The 19,074-nt window shown below is 45.5% G+C and overlaps 2 protein-coding genes across 42 annotated transcripts in view; both read right to left on the bottom strand.

Annotated features, from left to right (window-relative positions):
- Positions 1-19,074, bottom strand: part of LOC135915154 (histone-lysine N-methyltransferase PRDM9-like) — a 473,262-nt gene that overhangs the window by 218,692 nt on the left and 235,496 nt on the right. For 23 of the 33 annotated variants that reach the window (XM_070523466.1, XM_070523460.1, XM_065448169.2 and 20 more), the window contains 2 exons: positions 5,656-5,822; positions 2,682-2,786 (listed from right to left, as the gene is read on the bottom strand). The exons of 2 other annotated variants lie outside the window; for them this stretch is intronic. In XM_070523466.1, coding sequence (XP_070379567.1) covers positions 2,682-2,786; positions 5,656-5,822 — 272 coding nt within the window. The remainder of the gene's footprint in view (positions 1-2,681; positions 2,787-5,655; positions 5,823-19,074) is intronic. 8 more of the 33 variants (XM_065448165.2, XM_070523463.1, XM_065448166.2 and 5 more) reach the window with 2 other exon arrangements.
- Positions 1-19,074, bottom strand: part of LOC135915161 (gastrula zinc finger protein XlCGF57.1-like) — an 81,050-nt gene that overhangs the window by 17,653 nt on the left and 44,323 nt on the right. The window lies entirely within an intron of this gene.

Genomic DNA, 19,074 nt, shown 5'->3' with positions numbered 1-19,074 from the left:
AGATCGCCTCACTAAACTTCTCTATAGAGAAAGGAAGAAACAGGGCCACGCCCAAGTCTTAGACTACCTCACCAACAAGTATCTCCCCGTGGGCCCAGTGCAATCCCACGGCTCCTACACCGGGGCCCCTTCCCACTGACCTTTGCTCCCACTGGACGAAGACTTTAGTGTCGCTGAGATCCAAGCCGCCCTGCATAAATTAAGCAGCCGTTCTGCCCCTGGGCCCGATGGTGTCACTAACAAAGCCCTCCGTAATCTCGATGATGCCTCCGTCACGCACCTGACAGATTATATCAATGAGTGCTGGCGTAATGGTGCCATTCCGCCGGCCTGGAAAACAGCAAAGGTCATCCTTTTTCCGAAACCTGGCAAACCTTCTAGCCTCGATCATCTTCGTCCCATCTCACTAACCTCATGTGTGGGAAAGGTTATGGAGTATGCCTTTTTCACGCGAATTAACACCCATCTGGAAGACACTGCAGCGTATCCTCACTCTGTCATTGGCTTCCGGGCTCACCTGTCGACCCAAGACGTCATGCTACAACTTAAGCACCATTTACTAGAAGATATAACACGTACTACTAAAGCTATACTCGGCCTCGACCTCGAAAAACCATTTGACAGCATAGCCCATTCCACCATTCTTGACCGCATCTCACGCCTAAATAAAGGTGCGCGCGCTTATAATTACGTCAGAGACTTTCTGTCTTATCGCACGGCCTTCCTTTCGGTGGAGGATCTCCGCTCCGACGCCCAGACTTTGGGCAGCGCGGGAACTCCCCAGGGCTCCGTTATCTCCCCAATGCCTTTTAAACTTGTCATGATCGATCTTGCCAAGGAATTGCAGCAAGTGGACGGTGTCACCCACACCATATACGCTGACGATATAACCATCTGGGCCCACAATGGCAGTGCGGAGAAATTGAAACGGCACTACAATCCGCCATTGAAACAGTCGAGGCCTATATCCAAGGCACGGGGCTTCGCTGCTCCCCTGCGAAGTCCGAACTCCTTCTCTACAGGCCAACTTTCCGTGGCCGCCGTGCAAAATACTCCACCGCTAAACGCCATTACGAAGACATTGCGCTTCATCTCACGGATGGCAGCCCCATACCCCTCGTCACCAATATCCGTTTGCTCGGCTTGCTCATAGAGGCGAACGGAGCGAATGGCATGGCCCTCGCCAAAATCAAGAGGAATACAGCCAACACCATGAGACTTTTGAAGCGGGTCCCCAACCGCCGTGGGGGTATGAAAGAGGAGAATCTGCTCCGATTAATCCAGTCATTCGTAATTTGCCACATCACCTACATTGCTGCGTATCTAAACTGGTACAAGGCTGAACAAACCAAGATCAACATCCTCCTACGCGGTGTCTATAAACAAGCCCTCGGCCTCCCCGGTAGCACCAGCACTGACCACCACCAACTAGGCGTCCACAACACACTGGATGAGCTCATCGAGGCCCAACATCGCTCTCAGCTGGAGAGACTCACTCTCACAGCGACGGGTCGCCATATCCTCACCTCGCATGGTATCACCTACCATCATCAACACGGCCATAAGCACCAGATCTTCTCCACCGTACGAGCTTGCATTCACGCCGTTCCTATCCCCAGAAACATGCAGCCCGAATACAACCACGCACGTCGCACAGCACGTGCCACGGTTCTCACCAAATCCCTTACTCGGCACGACGGTGTGAGTTTCGTCGACGCCGCCGAAAATCCCCATGGTAACCGCTTTGCAGCCGTCACCACGCGTGAAGGCTCTCTCCACCATGCTATCAGCCAAGTAACCCCACACGCTGAGGAAGCTGAAGTGGCCATCGCGCTAGCCACACTAGACCCAACATGCCATACCATCGTCTCTGACTCCCGCTCCCCCGTTATCAACTATATCAATGGTCGTATTTCACACCAAGCCTTGCGCATCTTGCTACAAGCGCCCCGCTGAACCGACCATCAGGTTACACTCGTCTGGTTCCCGGCTCATGTAGGCACCGTCCACCCGCACCTCTCAAACCTCAACGAGGTTACCCACTCCCTAGCGCGAGGCCTAGTTAACTGCGAGGGAGAAGAGGATGCTGCCCCCACCGGTAGGGATCGCCTGACACGCTACAATGATCTTGTGAAGTCCTTCTACTTAGGGCGTAGAACCTTCCCCGGCCCACACAACAAACTATCCCGAGCGCAGGCTACAAGTTTCCGCCTGCTAAAAACCAATACTTACCCCTCGTTACAACTTTATAACAAGATCTACCCAGAAATTTACCCCAATCCCACGTGCCATATTTGCAAGACACAGCCAGCCACACTTCCACACATGCTTTGGGACTGCACACACCAATACCCCGACACTAACCCCACGACCCTCTCGTCGAGATGGCACGCTGCCCTGCGTAGCCCCAACCTTGACGACCAACTCTGGGCGACCCAGCTGGCCTGCGAGGCGGCGAAGAAGCAACACCTCGACGTCCCCACGTGGGAGGCCTAGGCCCAGCCACCATCTCTTGCTGGTTTCAATAAAGTTTATTCAGTGAGTCATTAAAAAGAAACTCATTTTCTATGACGCTACTCGTTGTTACAATAAAATGAACCACCTGCACTTCCGCCGTGTACAACACTATATTGGCACAGGTTTTGCAAAGTCAACGTTGAGATCTCGTATGTAGGACTCACCTCACACCGGCTTTGACATTGGTTGGAGGTTGTTCCTTGGGCGCCTTGTTTTTTCTTGGCGTTGACTCACCGCTGTTGCGGGTACTAGTGCTGCTGCTGCTTCTACTGGTAAACATGAAAGACCCATAGTGTAAGAAAAAAAAAGAAAGCAGAAGTTGGCATTGTTCACTTCGCCTCTCTTGACTACCCGTTTTAGAGATCGGTCCACAAATTTTGTCAAAAGACTGTGATAGCTCCATAGTGGGCCGTCATAATGAACGACACGCGCAAAGCTCTTCAGGACATGGTCGCGACGCTGGCTCGAAATCACAACAGCCCTTTGACAGAACTGGAAAACAACCTATTCGGTCCCAGAGGGTACCCTGAAGAAGTCGTACTCGCGTCCTGACAAAGATGGCTGCAAGAACTCATGAACTAGTAGCCTGCTACATTTGGCAGTGTAAATGCTTGTGTTTCCGGCGAAAACGAGCACACTTACAGAAATACATCACCTCCTTCACACCACATGCTTCCCCCGGTGTTATCGCATTACAAGAGCCCGAAGAACCGGCTAAGCTTTCGGGATATGCAGCGTACACGGCACTTTGCGATGATAACCGCTGACCCAATAACCACACTAGCTAATCTAAACATTCTGGCGATACGTTATCACACAGGCATCGATACAGCAGCCCGCATTCTCCGGGAGGTTATCCCGTCGGCAACGCGGACGCAACAGAGCCCCTTCCTCCCGATTGTGTACAGAAGCCCCAAAGAACAACCTAGGTTTTTACGACTATTCACCGAAGCAGATCAAGTAGCTAAGGGAGCCCGCCTGCTGTTTAAGTACCTTGCTGATCGCATGGGACTTAAACGCCCCTGCACTCGCATGGGGATACACGGTGGACCGCCGAAAGGGAAGACAACTATGGTTTGAAGGGCAGAGTCTAGTTCTTACTGCTGTCAAGGATTCAACTTGTCACACTAGCGGGGGAAACAGCGTCAGCAGAGACACTCCTCAGGACCTGCCATTCCCGAAAGGAGTTCAACAGGCAGGCTGGATCAACACACAAGACAACTTGTGTAGCGAGCACTATATCATCCAAAGAACTGTTCAAGCGGGCCCGCGAAAGCCATAGGATCGCCAACTCCGCATCACGAATTGCGAAGCTTTTTGGTAGGCCAGAGTCCTCACCTCTTTCTGCGGTACCTAACCCTCTTTGAAAGATTGGGACGCATCCTGCTACCGCTGACTCTCTCAATCACCATTATGCATAAAGTCCGCTACCAGGTAATCGTTAAAAATTGCAACCAGCAGCGTTCACAATGACATGACGACGGCAGTGGCATCACTACGACAACGACGGCATGGTAACGTTTCGCCGCTACACGGCGATGCGACCCACTAATCGCAGTTTTCCGTGAATAGCTCACCCTTTCAGAGTTCAAGCCGGGGGCATAATGGCAACGCGGTGGCTACAGTGCAATCACTACAACTGTATGACCACGATGGAAAGACCATGACTTGACAACGCTGGATTATTCACAAGTAGCGGTATGAAGGTAGCGGCACCATTCTGTGAATATTCTGTGTACCACAGCAGCAGGTGCGGGAGCACCGAAAGATGAGCCAAAGATAACTTCGCTTTAAAAGTATTAACGTTCGCTATGGGGAGGGGGGGAGGGGCAGGCGGCGGAATAAACTGTGCACTACTGCCTCTGTACTTTAGGCCGTCGCGTTGCGTAATGTCGCCTTACGAGATGATTTATCAAGTGCTCGTGTGCTGCCTTCCATAAATATAATAAATAGTATACATTTAATAAATACCATCTTAGGGCACTACCGCGCAAACAAGCGTCTTAAACGCACTCAGCGTTTTTCTATGAACGTGTTATTTCATATGGTGGAAGATATCGGTGAACTTATGCCATGCGGTAAACAATTATATCTAGTTGTGATTTCATGTTGTTAGAAAACGATGGCATTACTTTATCATATATTCCAGCTGCGGAAGCATGAGAGGAAGTTAACGTTATCCGGACGTCCCATCAGGCCCGTCGCCCACCTTATACTGACCGTCCGAGCCCTAGAATAGCTTTTCCTACACCAGGTTCGACATGAGCCCAGCATGGGTGGGTGTTTTGAGAGACCTACATGTGGCATCTGAGTAGGAGCACTGTAATGTAATTATTCGTTTTTCTTTTCCTATTTTGAACAAGTGAAGCAATTGTTCAGTGAATTATACGCTATGGAAATAATGTATCGACAATAAAACAATCTTCGATTATACATAAAGGAAACTGACAGATTGCCCACCCTCATAAATAGGTAGATTTTTTTCCTAAATGTGATACCGGATGGCCTTCTAGCGGGTGATAAAATTGCACCAAATGAGTGCTTTTCGGCCTTCGCTTTACTTCAAAGAAAACATTGCAGGTCATTTCAATCGGAAGGTAGTCGTGATAGTGTTGGTGTTATTTCTACTAGTTGCGTTCGCTTGAATATTATTGCCGTCACTACTTCCGACAGTAGGCTGCTGGCCTGGTAACGCATAGCGCTTCGATTGGCAAACTACTTCCAATGGCGAACATGAGAGAACAATCTGTACTGTTTGCAGTTACACCAATGCTTTCTAGAGACAGATAATCAGTCACCCAAATGAAGTATATCGTGCGGTAAACAAACGGAAATTCAATGCATCAATCGAATCAAATATTGGCTTTCGGTAGAAACGCTAGCATATAAGTAAAATGAAACAGTTTCAATGGAACTGCGAATGACGCGGTATTTGCCGCGGGAAAGAGAGACAGTGGAAGCTTTTATTGTTTGTCGGGGACGGGTGGTAGTACAGTAGCACACCAGGTACCCGGGAATTGTCTTGCCAAGAGAACGGCGTTTCGCTTCGCTATCTATTCATAAACCTGTTAACCTGTCTATTCCACGCCGTCTGTACACGTCACAACCCTCTATAAAAGAGTGACACAGAAGACTCACGTATTGCAGTCGGCTACAGTGAATGGAGCGTCGTCGGTGCCTGCATGGCTTGTACTCGGCGTTGCGTCGTCCCTGTTGCGTCGAGCTCGAGGCTTGTGTCCAATGGTTCTTGACATGTCTGGTGCTGAGACTCGACAGAACTGACGTGTATTCGCCACAGCGCAATACTGCATGGCCACGCATGCGCATTCGGAGCCAAAAGAAAGAAGAAAAAAATATGACGTTTGACACTTTGGGAACTCAAGAGCAACCGTCGCATGTTTTGAAAAATGAAATGATAGTGTGTGCCACTAGCTTCCCGCTGTATAAGTAGTAAACTCAATCTGATTATTTTGAAGATTTTGTTGGATAAGTGATTCAATATTTCATTACGCTTCGTATTTACGCGAGCTAAAAATGTAAGGTTATTGCATAAGTAAATGCTCCAAATCAACAGCTGTGACTTTTAGTGTAACGTCGGCGTCTCTATCAGTGAATGAGCGAATCTGCCATATCGCTCAGACGTAGTAGTACATTCCAGCTGCGGAAGTAAAGAAGTAAGTTAACGTAAACCGCCGTGCTTGCTCAGTGGCTATGGTATTGGGCTGCTGAGCGCGTGGTCGCCGGATCGAATCCCGGCCACGGCGGCCGCATGTTGAAAGGGGTGAAAACACCCGTGTACTTAAAGTTTGATGCCCGTCAAATAACCCCAGGTGGTCGAAATTTGCGTAGTCCTCCGCTATGGCGTGCCTCAGACTGAAAAAGTGGTTTTGGCACGTAAAACCCCATAAATAAAAAAAAAGTTATGTGTAAGGCGTCGCCGACCGTCTGGTAAACCCCCGCGTGCTAGAATAGCTTTTCCTACACCAAGTTCGACATTCACCTAGCATGGGTTGGTGCAATTTTGAGAGACCTAGATGTGTCGTCCGAGTAGGAGCACTTTAGCTCAATTTAAATTTGCTTACTTGATTTTGAACTAGTAGAGCGGTTCCATCGACGTTAGCACTCGGCAGATTTTTCTGTGATGAGCGCAGTGAATTATTCGTCATGAAAATAACCTGTCGCTAATTTGGCAACCTCCGATTAATTAATAGATCAATTTTCGAGCCGGATAAATATGCGAATTTTCTTTATCCTGAATGCCATATCGGACGGCCTTCTTGCGGGTCCTAACTTTACACGAAATCAATGCTTTTTCGCCCTTCCCTTCGCTTCGATGAAAACCTTGTAGGGAATTTCATTCAGTAGGCAGTGCTAGCGTTATCAATTATCATGAGCGTGCATGCTTAACTATCAATTCTGTCAATTCCTCCGACTGTAGCCTGTTCACCTGTGAACAATTCGCGCTTCGATAGGCGAACTAGTTCCAATGGGTCATACGAGAAGACACGTGACAGACTATATCGCGTTACCAGTACTCCTAAAAAAATAGAGAGGAAAAGTGTTGCACACGTCCCAGGCTTGTGGAAATCCTCTCTTCTGGCATTCTTCAAATGTGTCTCCTCCCGATGCCACTCCAACGGAAACTAAATGCCAAATGCTCGTGCAAATTTATACAGATGCTCTTTAAAGAACAGCAGATCGCCGACAGTATTAGTGAGTCTTTCGCTATCAATTCTCTCAAAATTAAATGTGTGCAATTTCGGGATGGCCTTCTTTTATACACAGCTTTGTCCGGATTTGTCTGCACCTTCGGCGCCAGTTCAGGGAGTGCAGCACTTTTTGTCCTCGATTCTACGGCGCAACGCGCGCCACCTGCACCACGTTGTTCTGTTTGACCTCGTCTAACGAGCACGACTTCGCGGTTCTCTTGCACTCGCTATTTTGGAAGTGCAGGCATCGCGCATGCATCGTGCAAGGCCTCAGTAGCAGAAGACATGGCGTTGCACTAGTTGAATGTTGTTGCGTGGGCGTAAATAAATCCCGCTTTCGTTACATTTTGTTCACCTGCTATAAGAATGTGAGGTGCAAGTTTCATACACGAATAGTTAAAAAAAATTTGGGGCTTTTACGTGCCAGAACGATTTTCTGATTAAGAGGCACGCGGTAGTGTGGTATTCCGAAAATTTAGACCATCTAGGGTTCTTTCACGTGCACCTAAATCGAAGTACCACGGGTGTTCTCGCATATCGCCCCCATCGAAATGCGGCCGCCGTGGCCGGGATTCGATGGTGCAATGTCGGGCTCAGCAGCCCAACACCATAGCAATTGAGTGTATTAATAGTTGTAAGGGCATTTTATAGTACAGGCTTGTGACGCGAGAAATTCCTTTCGATCATATGTGCTTATCTCGGAACGCGTTCAACAACAACAACAACAAAAAAACACGATCCACATCCGCCATTGTGCTTTCACAAAGTAGTGCTACCACTCCACTCTGATTGGTTGACTTATTCGCCAAGGGAACAGCCGGGCAACCGCAACGACAGTCCCGAAGCCAGACGAGTTCCGCAAAGAAAAGCTTGGCTCTTTAAATTAGCAGAAGGCAATGACGTGAATTGAAACCGGGACCGAAACTGCCGAAACGTGGCAATCATAGATAGTATCGCAATGCCACCGCTGGAGCTTGCCCACTCGCGTCTCTATCTATAATGTTAACGACTCCCTGAAAATTGCCCAGGCTTTGACCGCATTATTTTTTGTTGATTTCTTATTTCTGTAGCCTGAGTCTTGCGAACTAGCTTTAGGCACATTCTGCTCTAACCTTTTTATCTACAACGTGCTCACCATTCAGCGGCAATTTAAGCGCCTCTCTCATTACAACAGCGAACCCTCAGCCACTGAAGCACTGAATGCCGCCAAAGTGAGTAGGTACAGTACATTCCCTCTGATGTTTTGCGGAGTAAACCACCTAGCACAATCGATGACCAGCAGCTGCGCGTGTACGATGATTATCAGTTTAGGCATTCTGAACACCATTGTTTAAAAGTAGCGCGATGCATCCCTTGACACGGATTCTGAAGAACTTTCTCCGTATTGATGTGCGAAATGTTTATTATCACCAATTAAGTTGCTAGCCAGTGTGCGGAAAGCAGTTTTAGTCACTTTGTTCAAAAATAAATTCTGCACTTTTACATGTAAAAACTAGAAACAGAATTTGAGGGATGCCCTTGTGTCGGACGCCAGATTGATTTTGACCACCAAGCGTTAATTAACATTACCCTAATGTAGGGTGCACGAGGGTTTTCGCATTCTGCTTCCATCGCAATTCTGCAGCCGCGTACGCGTTTGATACCGCGACCTCAAGCTCAACAGGCAATCGCCTGTTGAGCTTGCGGTCCATTCGGCTCCTGCAGCCGGTTGTGGCGTGCTTTATTATCCGGTCTGCGAGGCCGAGTGTTTGCGTGGCTCATTAACCGATCTTTACTTTGTGGTCATTTTCATTCAGGTAGCTTGCTTGTACTGGTCGCAGCAAGGTGCTTTGCATAAGCGTTATATTTATATTTACCCCACATGCAAAAAAAAAACAGTATCAGTGGCTTCTTATGGTTGTAAACGTTGACGCAAAGTAATTTGTTGTTTTATTAGTTTCTTACATTTATTGAATCAGGAAAAAATCTTTTGCAGAAAACTACTCCAGGAAACGTGTTCAATCACGCATTTCGCACGACAAAAAGATCAAGAATTGTCCGCGAAACAAAATATGCACAGTAAAACCACTAATAGCTATTAGTCGCTCTAATAACACAGCATCCCATCCGGCTGCACGTGTTGAAGCACATCGTGCGAATGGGTGCCCTAAACATCCTGAAAAACCAAATGTACAAGAAACACACCCGCGCACACGAAATGCGAGACAAAAAGAAGAAAAAAAAGAAAACCATCCAATTTCTACTTAAAGAAAAAAAAACAGCAAATGAAAAACAGGAGCAAGCTGAAAGCATGCACAAAAACTTATGATTTCGTCACCGCCACGGAACCCCGGAAATCACTTTCATTCGCCACAGCATGGGCAGCTGTCGAGGCGCCGCTGTTATCACAATCTGAGTATGCGGCTGCATACTTAACGAGTTCGCGGTGCTAAATTTTGGATTAGTTTTCTTTAAAGGGAAGCGATAGGTGTTATTTCAACTGCTTTCTCGGGCTGTGACAGAGCTATTTACAAAGCATTTCCGCGGTTGCAGGCACGACCACAGCGTGATCCTTTGTTTATCAATTCGACCAATCGCGAACACTGACTTCTTACAGGTAGAAGTGAATTGGTAGCATTTGTTACCTTTCAACATGCTTGTGACATTACAGAGGGTATACAGCTTTTTTTGCAAAGATGCCGATGGAAACATTTGCATCACATAACTTCTAGCTGGAGTAAGTGAAATAATTTTGCAGCCTCATCAGCAGCTGATGGAAGAGATGAAGGCCTCTCCCGTGGTGCAGCTGCAGCTGGCAGTGGAGATGCGGTGCTTGCAGGAGGCCACTGTGCTCATTGCAAGCACCCTGCGGCAGCTCCGGGCTTCCCGGACACAAGGTCTCCACAAGCCGCCTCGGCAGTGAGGAACGTCAGCTTTTTTTTTTCTTTCATATGATTCTTTAGTGTGACCAGCTACGAGTGTAGGCTATATTTCCGTTCAAACTGGCGCTGTGGCACTTGGTGTGGGTGCTCATAAGCCCTGACAAGCTGTTGGGACGTGTTCAAGTAAGCCTTGTTAAATTATGTGCAGGTCATTCATAACTACGGCAGCGAAAGCTGATAGTGCTGCGAAGTGCTTTGCTCCATGAATGCACATGGCACAGACTTCTTTTTGCAGGTTGCATTAAAGAATTATATGAGTATTTTCTGCCCCCTGCGGAAACAGTGGCTACACAATCCGATTACTGGGCCAACAGCTACACATAAAAAGGTTGAAAAATGTGTGTTGCTACTCCGTAGCTTTTGAAAAGCACATTTTTCATGTGGTGTTTTAGTTTCCGTGTAAGTATATCCCACTGCGAAAGTATAGTATACATGTGTAATTTCTGTAACATTTTGGTTTGGTTTGTGTTTTCATTTTGCTGTTGCTGCTATGTTTGAGTACGTACTGCTTTTGAAGGAACATGTACACTATGTGATCATTATAATTTTAAACACAACAGTGCTTGACACACACCTGCTGTATGTGCACTTTACTAGAGCACTGCGATAGCTGGTATTAAAATTTCTTGGAGTTTTCATGCTATATGCAGGCCATGTTTGCAAACCCAAAAGTTTCGTGCCTATGGAAGCCACAGTTGGCCATATTAGAATTTTGTTAACACCAAGTGCCTGTTACTTGTGATAGTAATTGTGATATTTCAGGTGTCCTTACCTGTCATAGCAAGACAGCCTAGTCTCCACTGTTAAAGCAGAGTTCTTGATATGCATAATGTAGCTATCGATGCGGACATTGTTTAAGACACTCACTGCCAAACTGCTCTTGTAGCCATCGGTATATGAAAGACCATGAAACTGCTAATGAGTTCCTCACTTGGCTCGTTCTTCAAATGCACGTCGCTGCTCTTTTATATGCATGTCTTGCTATGGCACAAGACGTTAAAAAGAACTATTGTGTGCTACCAACATGTTGAATCCACAAGAGGCAAGACACATTTCTGTGCTTTGAATTTGCTTAGTGAAGGTGAATGGTTGCGTATGAGCTTTACAAACATCATTATGCTCATGTGAGAAATTTCTATGATTTATTTGCAGACGGCCCACTTACAGTATATTGGGCCCCATGTAGTTAATATCGTATTGTTATTGTCACCATGAAATCGTGCTCTGTGGACTTACAGCTAGGCATCGCAATAACTGTCATTCACATTGACTTAAAATGACACTGAAGTTGTAATAATAATATTTGGGGTTTTACGTGCCAAAACCACTTCCTGATTATGAGGCACGCCGTAGTGGAGGACTGCGGAAATTTTGACCACCTGGGGTTCTTTAACGTGCACCTCAATCTAAGCACACGGGTGTTTTCGCATTTGGCCCCCATCGAAATGCGGCCGCCGTGGCCGGGATTCGATCCCGCGACCTCGTGCTCAGCAGCCCAGCACCATAGCCACTGAGCAACCACGGCGGGTGACACTGAAGTTGTGTTAGATACTTTTATTTACATTGTCTATATAAAAAAAACGTGCGCAGCTTGCACTTAGTTGTGCAAAGCTGGAGTCAAAAGAGGAGGTTGTGATCACCTAGCTTTATGTGGCTTGCCTAAATGGTTTGTACGCTTTGCGAGGTTGTGCTAGGTTTCGCTTAGCAGTCGGTGGGCTTTGCTAAGTCCTTTCTAAGTTTTGCGAGGTTACGCTAGGTTTTGCTAAGTTGTGGTCTCGGCGGGCTCGATGCGAGACGTTCTCGAGCAGTCGACGGCCGGGATCGCTTTCCGGCTACGTCGAGCGTTCAGGTGGCGAATCGTGCGTTTTTTGGGCAAACTCGCGACCCTCAACTCAGCGTCGCCTCTTCTCAGCCGCAGCTTCGGCGCTCTGTTCCGCGTCGAAGCTGTTCTTCTCGTCCTCGTTTGGCAGTACGGCGCTCTTCCTGCTAAACTTCTCGTTTGACAGTACACGTTCTTCCTGGTAAGCCGCTTCTTCATCGGGAGTCCGACTTTCTTCGGTCTGCGCATGGCAGCAGCACGTACGCACGGAGTAAAGGAGGCGAAAGGTGTGTCGCCACGCCGGCTGTTGCGAGCTTTTTCTCACTTGTGACGTCCTACGTGCGCGGGTTGCGAGAAGCTTACGTGGCTCGGTGTTCTCGCAGGTGGTTGCTTGGCAACGTTAGACAGGGCACCGGTGTGGTGAATTTTATGGTAATGCTCCATAGGAGGATTAGAACATTAAACAGCTCCGCTGTTAATAAATAGATTTCAACAATGTTACTTGCACTAGAAATGAATATTTATAATTCTCGACCCTTGAGTTTAACAATTATATAAAACGTGCACTCATCCAAGGAAGAATACTGTTCTTGACATGTCATGCGATCGTTTTCAACATGACTTGGCCATTGGACAAGGAACAGTTCGGTGTCTCTGCGGCAAAACTGCGGAGGTCCTGCAAGTTGCATGAGAACAGTGCACGTTGTGGAGCAAAAAGTGTTGTGATTTGCAGCAGTCCAAAAAGGAAGCGAGGAGACAAAAACCGATGTCCACCCATGCGCGGTGCAGATGGCGGTGTGAGTGTCGGTGACGGTATTAGCGAGATACATGAAGATGGCGGAAACGACAGGAACTGCAGCAGCAAATCAATTGGCAGATTCCAATTACCCAGAGCAGTGGCTACAACATTCTGCTGTGGAGCACGAGGTGTTCTGTCCACAGTTATTAAATGAAAGGCTTTTACGTAGTGTCACAGTAGAATGATGGAATCATCTGTAGTAGTAAAGGCTCCTTGGCACAGGCTTTGTTACGACGCTGATTATATTTTAGCAGATTATACAAAAAAACAGTTAGCTATTCACTAATTGCAGCCACTTTAGGTTGGTTCCTTTTCTCTATTAGGCTTACAAACAGCAAAAATAAACATGTGCGCTGCCGTGTCAGAAACATGTTTACTGCTGTTGTGGGCGCCGCCGCCTTCCCACCGTTCGAAAGTCTGCTGGTTCTGCTGCAGAGTCGTGCCGAATGATATTATAATACTGTGCCTGGCAGGGCAGCCTTCTAGATACTTTATGCGTGCTGCCTTCACTCGGGGAACTTCCTGTCGGAGGCGATCGCCATTGTCATCATCAGTACTGATGCTACTACAGTCCTCATCGAGATCAACGAACACGTTTTCTCCTTAGTCAAGGCGAAGTTTGTGCAACAATGCACACGCTGCAACAACGTTGACTGCACGGTGCGGTTCTAGGGGAAGGCGCAGTACTGCTGAATGTAGTGGAAGCGGCTCTTCAGAAGCCCAATGGACCGGTCAAGTACGGACTGCATGGCAGCGTGTGCAGTGTTGTACCTGACTTCTGGAATGCGCGTTAATGGATGGCCTTGCATCGGAGTCGGGAGTCATAGTTCCAGGGGTAGCCGCTGTCACTTGCATGATAAGAAAAAAATAGTATTAGGTTATCTGCACAAGGTTGAGTGAGTGAAGCATGGGTCATGTAACATACGCCTCCTACGGAGAGGCTGTAATGAAGGAATGTACAGGATGAGCATCTGACGCAGCTGGGATTAGCGCAAATAAGAATAGCTGCTACATGGTAACACCCCTATTTTTAGCATCCAGGAAGGTGTTTGTTTGGGCGAGTTGCGTGATCTGCATTCCTGAGTGAATATCAGTGTTAAAAGAGTGTCCCAAGACACATGCACTGTACTTCAAAATGTATCTACATACTAAGTGCAAGTAAATGTACAAGCTCCCGTTTGTCCAAAACTAACAAAGACGATTCCAATGTATTGAAATGGTGCTCGAATAATGGACTTAGTATTAATGCTATGAAGTGTAAGTTTTTGATTTTTTATTCGCAGAAGAGGCACATTTCTAGCAAGGCATATATTCACGATGGTAGTGACATAATATTTGTTTGGAACAATACTTCTTTCTGGGGAAAGAAATTGGATAGGCATGTGACATTTACTACGCATATAAACTCACTAATGAAGGAATCGGTATCCGGTATGAGAAATTTCCGAAAGGCTAGGTCATTTTAGAAGCCGGCTATCGCTTTATGACGCATTTATTTATGGTCTTTAATTACTGTATTTCTACCTGGGAGAAATCCTTTGTTGCACATTCAAATGGAGGCTGGACGTGTAATAAATTTTAACACTCGCACAGATAATATATCATTGTTGCTTCCTGTTCACAATATACTACCACTGCAAAACTTAAGCAAATATTCCCTCAGATCTTATTTTACGAATTCGTCATGGGAACCTAATAGCCATTATTACCCTGATCAGTTCCCCATGTCGTTTTTAGCAGTTTCGCTTCACAGAATAATTTTTTGTTGCCAAGATGAAGAACTAATTATGGAAAATTCACTGCTAATTTCGCCTCAACGTCGCTATGGAATACCTGACCCAATGTGCTTAAAGAACATTCTGCAATCAGTTCATATAAATTCGAGTTTGGAATGTCCTTGCAAGGTGTATCAAGTAGACTTTTTATTTTGTAATTTTTTGATTTCAAAGTACCTTACAGGCCCCAAGGGCAGCATTCAGTAAGGTGGGGCGTCGCTGATCAAATGACTAGAGAAAACAGATATACGAGCGCTAAAAATATGACAGCCAAAAATGATTTTAATGATCAGGTGCTTGCAAAATAGTGTTACAAATTTAAACGCTAAAACAATACAAAGAGTTGTCGGGAAAGGAATGAAAAGTACAGTTCACGGTAATATAAAAAGCGACGTATCACTCGCGTAAAATAACGCACATAGCGGGAGCACATGAAACAAACAAAATTATGACAACAACAACAAGAAGAAGAAGACATGGCGCATATGTGACACGTATTACGTGAGATACGTTTTACATGAGATGCATGAGATGATATGACATGCCATATGTGCAGATGAATATATCTGTTAAGGTGAAAACTGTGGGTTCAGCATTCGGAGTTTATCATTGCTCATTTCCGTGACAGTGCTGTTAGGAAGCGAATTCCATCAACGAATCGGTCGTGGTAGAGCCGAGAATTGAAATTCGTTAGTGTTGCCATAAATGCGAGTGAGGCTTAAGTCATTATAAAGTGGTCGTGGTGTGCAAGATGCGCGTTCCACTAGCAAGTTTGATGGCTTCATTTGGTGAACATATCTATGGAGCAAGAACAGGAGTGGAGCAGTGGAAAGGAGTGGACCGGAGTGGACAGGAGTGGAGCTAGGACAAGGTCACGTCGGCTGCGTAGTTACTGAAGGAAAGGTCGAGTTTTATTAGAGCATTGATAGAGTGGTAGCTGTAATTTCAGGAAATTAACGGACCCGCTCGGTTTTGAATCGGTTAACATGCGGATGAAATATTCACGGTATGGAGGCCATATATGGGATGCGAACTCAAGCTGCGGGCGTACAAATGATAAGAATGCTAATTTACGGTTGCTAGACGGGCAGTTACGCAAGTCAGGACGAATATACCCAAGATATTTGGAAGCTTTTGCGCATATGGTTGTGATGTGAAAGGCCCAGGAAAGGCCCGGTGTAAGGTTTACGCCTAGATATTCATATACTGATGCCTGAAATACTGGATGTGTATTAATACATCAGGAAAAGCTATGAAAAGGATGTTTTGCGCCTGAATATTATTAGTTTGCATTAGGATGAGTTAAGTTTAATTTGCCAGCCTTCACAACATTTGGTAAAGAGATGAGGGTCCTCTTGAAGAATGCGATGATCATACAATAATATACAATCATCGGCAAAAACACGCATGCAAGATGAGATTTATTGGGCAGATCATTGATGTAAATAAGAAAAAGCAAGGGTCCTAGTACGCTGCCTACCGTACACCGGAACTGACATATGCAATGGGTGACGTAGAATTATTAACCGCTGTAAATTGATGATGATATTTTAGAAAGTTGCGAATCCAGGACAGCGTTAAGCAGCCTAATTAGAGAACGGATAACTTGGAAATTAAACAGCAGTGGGAAGGCGACACGAGGGAAGGCTTTGGAGAAGTCAGGAAAAATGAAATCTGTTTGAAGACTACGGTGCATGTTAAAATGCAAGTCTGTAGTCATTTCTAGTAACTGCGTCTCATATGACAAGCCTTTCCTAAACTTGTGTTGATTAGTAAAGAAAAAATTGTTTGATTCCAGATGATGATATATGTGAGATGCAATACGTTCAAGCATTTTGCAGCAAATACTTGTTTGTGATATTGGGTGACAGTTTTCTGGGGAATTCTTGCTGCCACATTTGTGTAATGGTATTGCTTTTGCAATTTTCCAGTCTAAGGGAAGCTGGCCTGATGATGAGTGGCGAAAAATAAGACAACTGGCTAGACAGTGTGGCTGTATTTTTGAAAATTTGAGTTAATGTTATCGACACCCGAAGAAGTGGTAAGCTTGAGGTTAGTTATGAGACCTGTGATACCATACTCTGTTACATCGATGGATTGCATGTACTGGTAATCTGGGTCAGTGACTTGCGGCAGATTTGAATTGTTTTCTATTGTGAATAAAGATGAAAAAATGCATTAAAGACGACTGGGAATTCCTTGTCACTAATTGGAGCTTGATTGCCTTCACTTAGAAATGTTATGCTCGCAACTGCTAGGTGAAATTGCCTGCCAAAACTTTTTTGCGTTGTTTTTATGTAGTGAAGGAAGACCTTGAGAGTAGTATTTTTCTTTAGGATCTTTTAAAGACACGCAGTAATCTTTCAAAAATGAGCTATATATATCCCATACCACGGGCGATATTGTACGTTTTGCAGTTGCATATAGCTTTTTCTTCTGGTTTCTTAGCCCTTGAAGGTACAGTACTTGGTGAACCAAGGTTTCCTTCTATCGCCTGTTATTTTGATTAGGGTATATACGTTTCCATTAAAGCACACAGCTTTTCTTCAAGCAGAAGCCAGCTTTCGTTGACTGACCGAGCAAAAAACGAAGTGAAAAAGGTGCCAGAAAGAAATGTCTCAAGTTCTTTGTTAATATTGTAATAGTTTGCTCTGTTGTAATCATGAATGGTTTTGCTTGAGACGCCTGTAAATTTCAAAAGGATCTTAAGATTATGTTGTAGTTGCTTGGGATTGCTGAACGGTCTAAATAAACAACTTCAACTGTTTCACTGTTGTTAATGAAAACTAAATCTAAAATGTTAGCGCCACGGCTGGGCTGGGTAATCATTCGGAATAAATTGAAATCCAATAAAGAAATGAACTCCATTGATGTATGAAAGAGGATGATAGGTTTTTAAAGTCGAATAAAAGAAAATTAAGCTCACCCAAAAGATTGACGATATCAGCTTGACAGAGCTCAAGGGCTTTAGAAATTCTATGGCGCAGTTCGACAAAAAAGTACTCATTTGTATCGAGAGACGATAACAACATCGTATCAGTGCCTTGTTCCTGCACGTTTGACATATAGCCGATACTATCTCAATACTGGAATCCACATTAATAACTTGTGAGGTAAATGTTCTTTCGAGACCGAGGAGTACGCCACCACCTCCCTTCAATGCGATCGCAGCTTAACATGTTAAATGCGCTATCATGTAGAAATAATTCATTATCTGTTCTTTCACGGTGTAGCCATGCTTCAGTAAGAACAAGAATATCAGAACTGGAGTCATCAAGAAAGGCAATAGCATCGCATTCAGGCAATAGACTTCGGATATTTGTAAAAGCTATCGACAATGATGGTGCGATGACAGGTGGCTTTGACTTTCTGTGGTTCACATCAAGCATTGTGGTTCACAGCTATTTCCCACAAGGAACAACGGTTTTGCAAGCGCTATGAAAAATATTAATGGCGTGCCCAATGCATTGTCGATGGGTTGATAACGTACAAGGCTTAACTTCTGTTTTGGGAAAAGGAATTAGCTGCATTCGTGCCTACCGGGTAGCTGGCGAAAAATCTTCGCGTATAGAAAAACCAGATCTTGTTAGTTTGCACGCAGAAGAGAAAATACGGTCTTTGTCATTCAAAAATGTCATTTTCACTACTATAGGCCTCACCCTGACTTCCGTAAACTCCCCTAAACAATGCACCCTCTCAAACTGCGCAGCCGTGAATTGCGTGCCGAACCTTTCGCAGCAAAACTGTGTCACTTTTTTTTTCTGAAGCTGCCCAGTTTTCGTCAGCTTCATCTGCTATACCAAATAAGAGCAGGTTTGATCGCTGCATACAGTTTTCTGCATTTTAGCATCTAGAATACATTTTATACAGCTGATTCAAAATGTCACGCAATGTTTCCAAACACCCTCCAGAATCCCCTGCTCGTTGAGACAGCATTGATGATTGCAGCGCTACTAGCTTTGTATTGAGCAGTTTAACTTCCTTTACAGTGGCAGCGCGTTCTTCGTTCGCTCGTTTGAAGTCAATGCACAAAGCCTTCTTATTTTCTGCATGTTTTCGTACACTTTCCAAAGCACTGCCTGTCTCTTTCGGAAATTTTTACAATATGGCTTGCATAGCAGTCACGGCATCTTCAAGGTTATTTATTGGTTCCAGGGCAGCAACGAAGGCGTCGGCCTAAACCTTCGACATTGGATCTGAATTCTGCTCGAAGTCACCCGCGAGGACAAGTAACAGCTCAAACAAAGTAAAGTACATTTTTGATACCAAAATAACCAACCGCTTAAACGCGTCATTCCACTTTGTCGGGCACGACATCGCTATGATAGAATAATCGCCAGAGTTAGCCGAAGCAGCACCTGTCAGGTAACCAACCTTCAAAAATGGCATTGGTGAGGAATGCCTGCTTGAAGCGATGTCGCGCCCGAAGTGGTAGATGGCTGGCTGGCCTCTAAATCCCCCCATTGGCTTTGACGACTGTAGTATTGGTTGTAGGTTGCCAGATGAGTAGTAGAGCGAGATCCATATTGGGCCT

The sequence above is a fragment of the Dermacentor albipictus genome, chromosome 8 (genome assembly GCF_038994185.2).
Source record: "Dermacentor albipictus isolate Rhodes 1998 colony chromosome 8, USDA_Dalb.pri_finalv2, whole genome shotgun sequence".
Classification (NCBI taxonomy): domain Eukaryota; kingdom Metazoa; phylum Arthropoda; class Arachnida; order Ixodida; family Ixodidae; genus Dermacentor; species Dermacentor albipictus.
The sequence above is the reverse complement of the archived record's forward strand: the minus strand, read 5'-3'. Positions and strand labels throughout refer to the sequence as shown.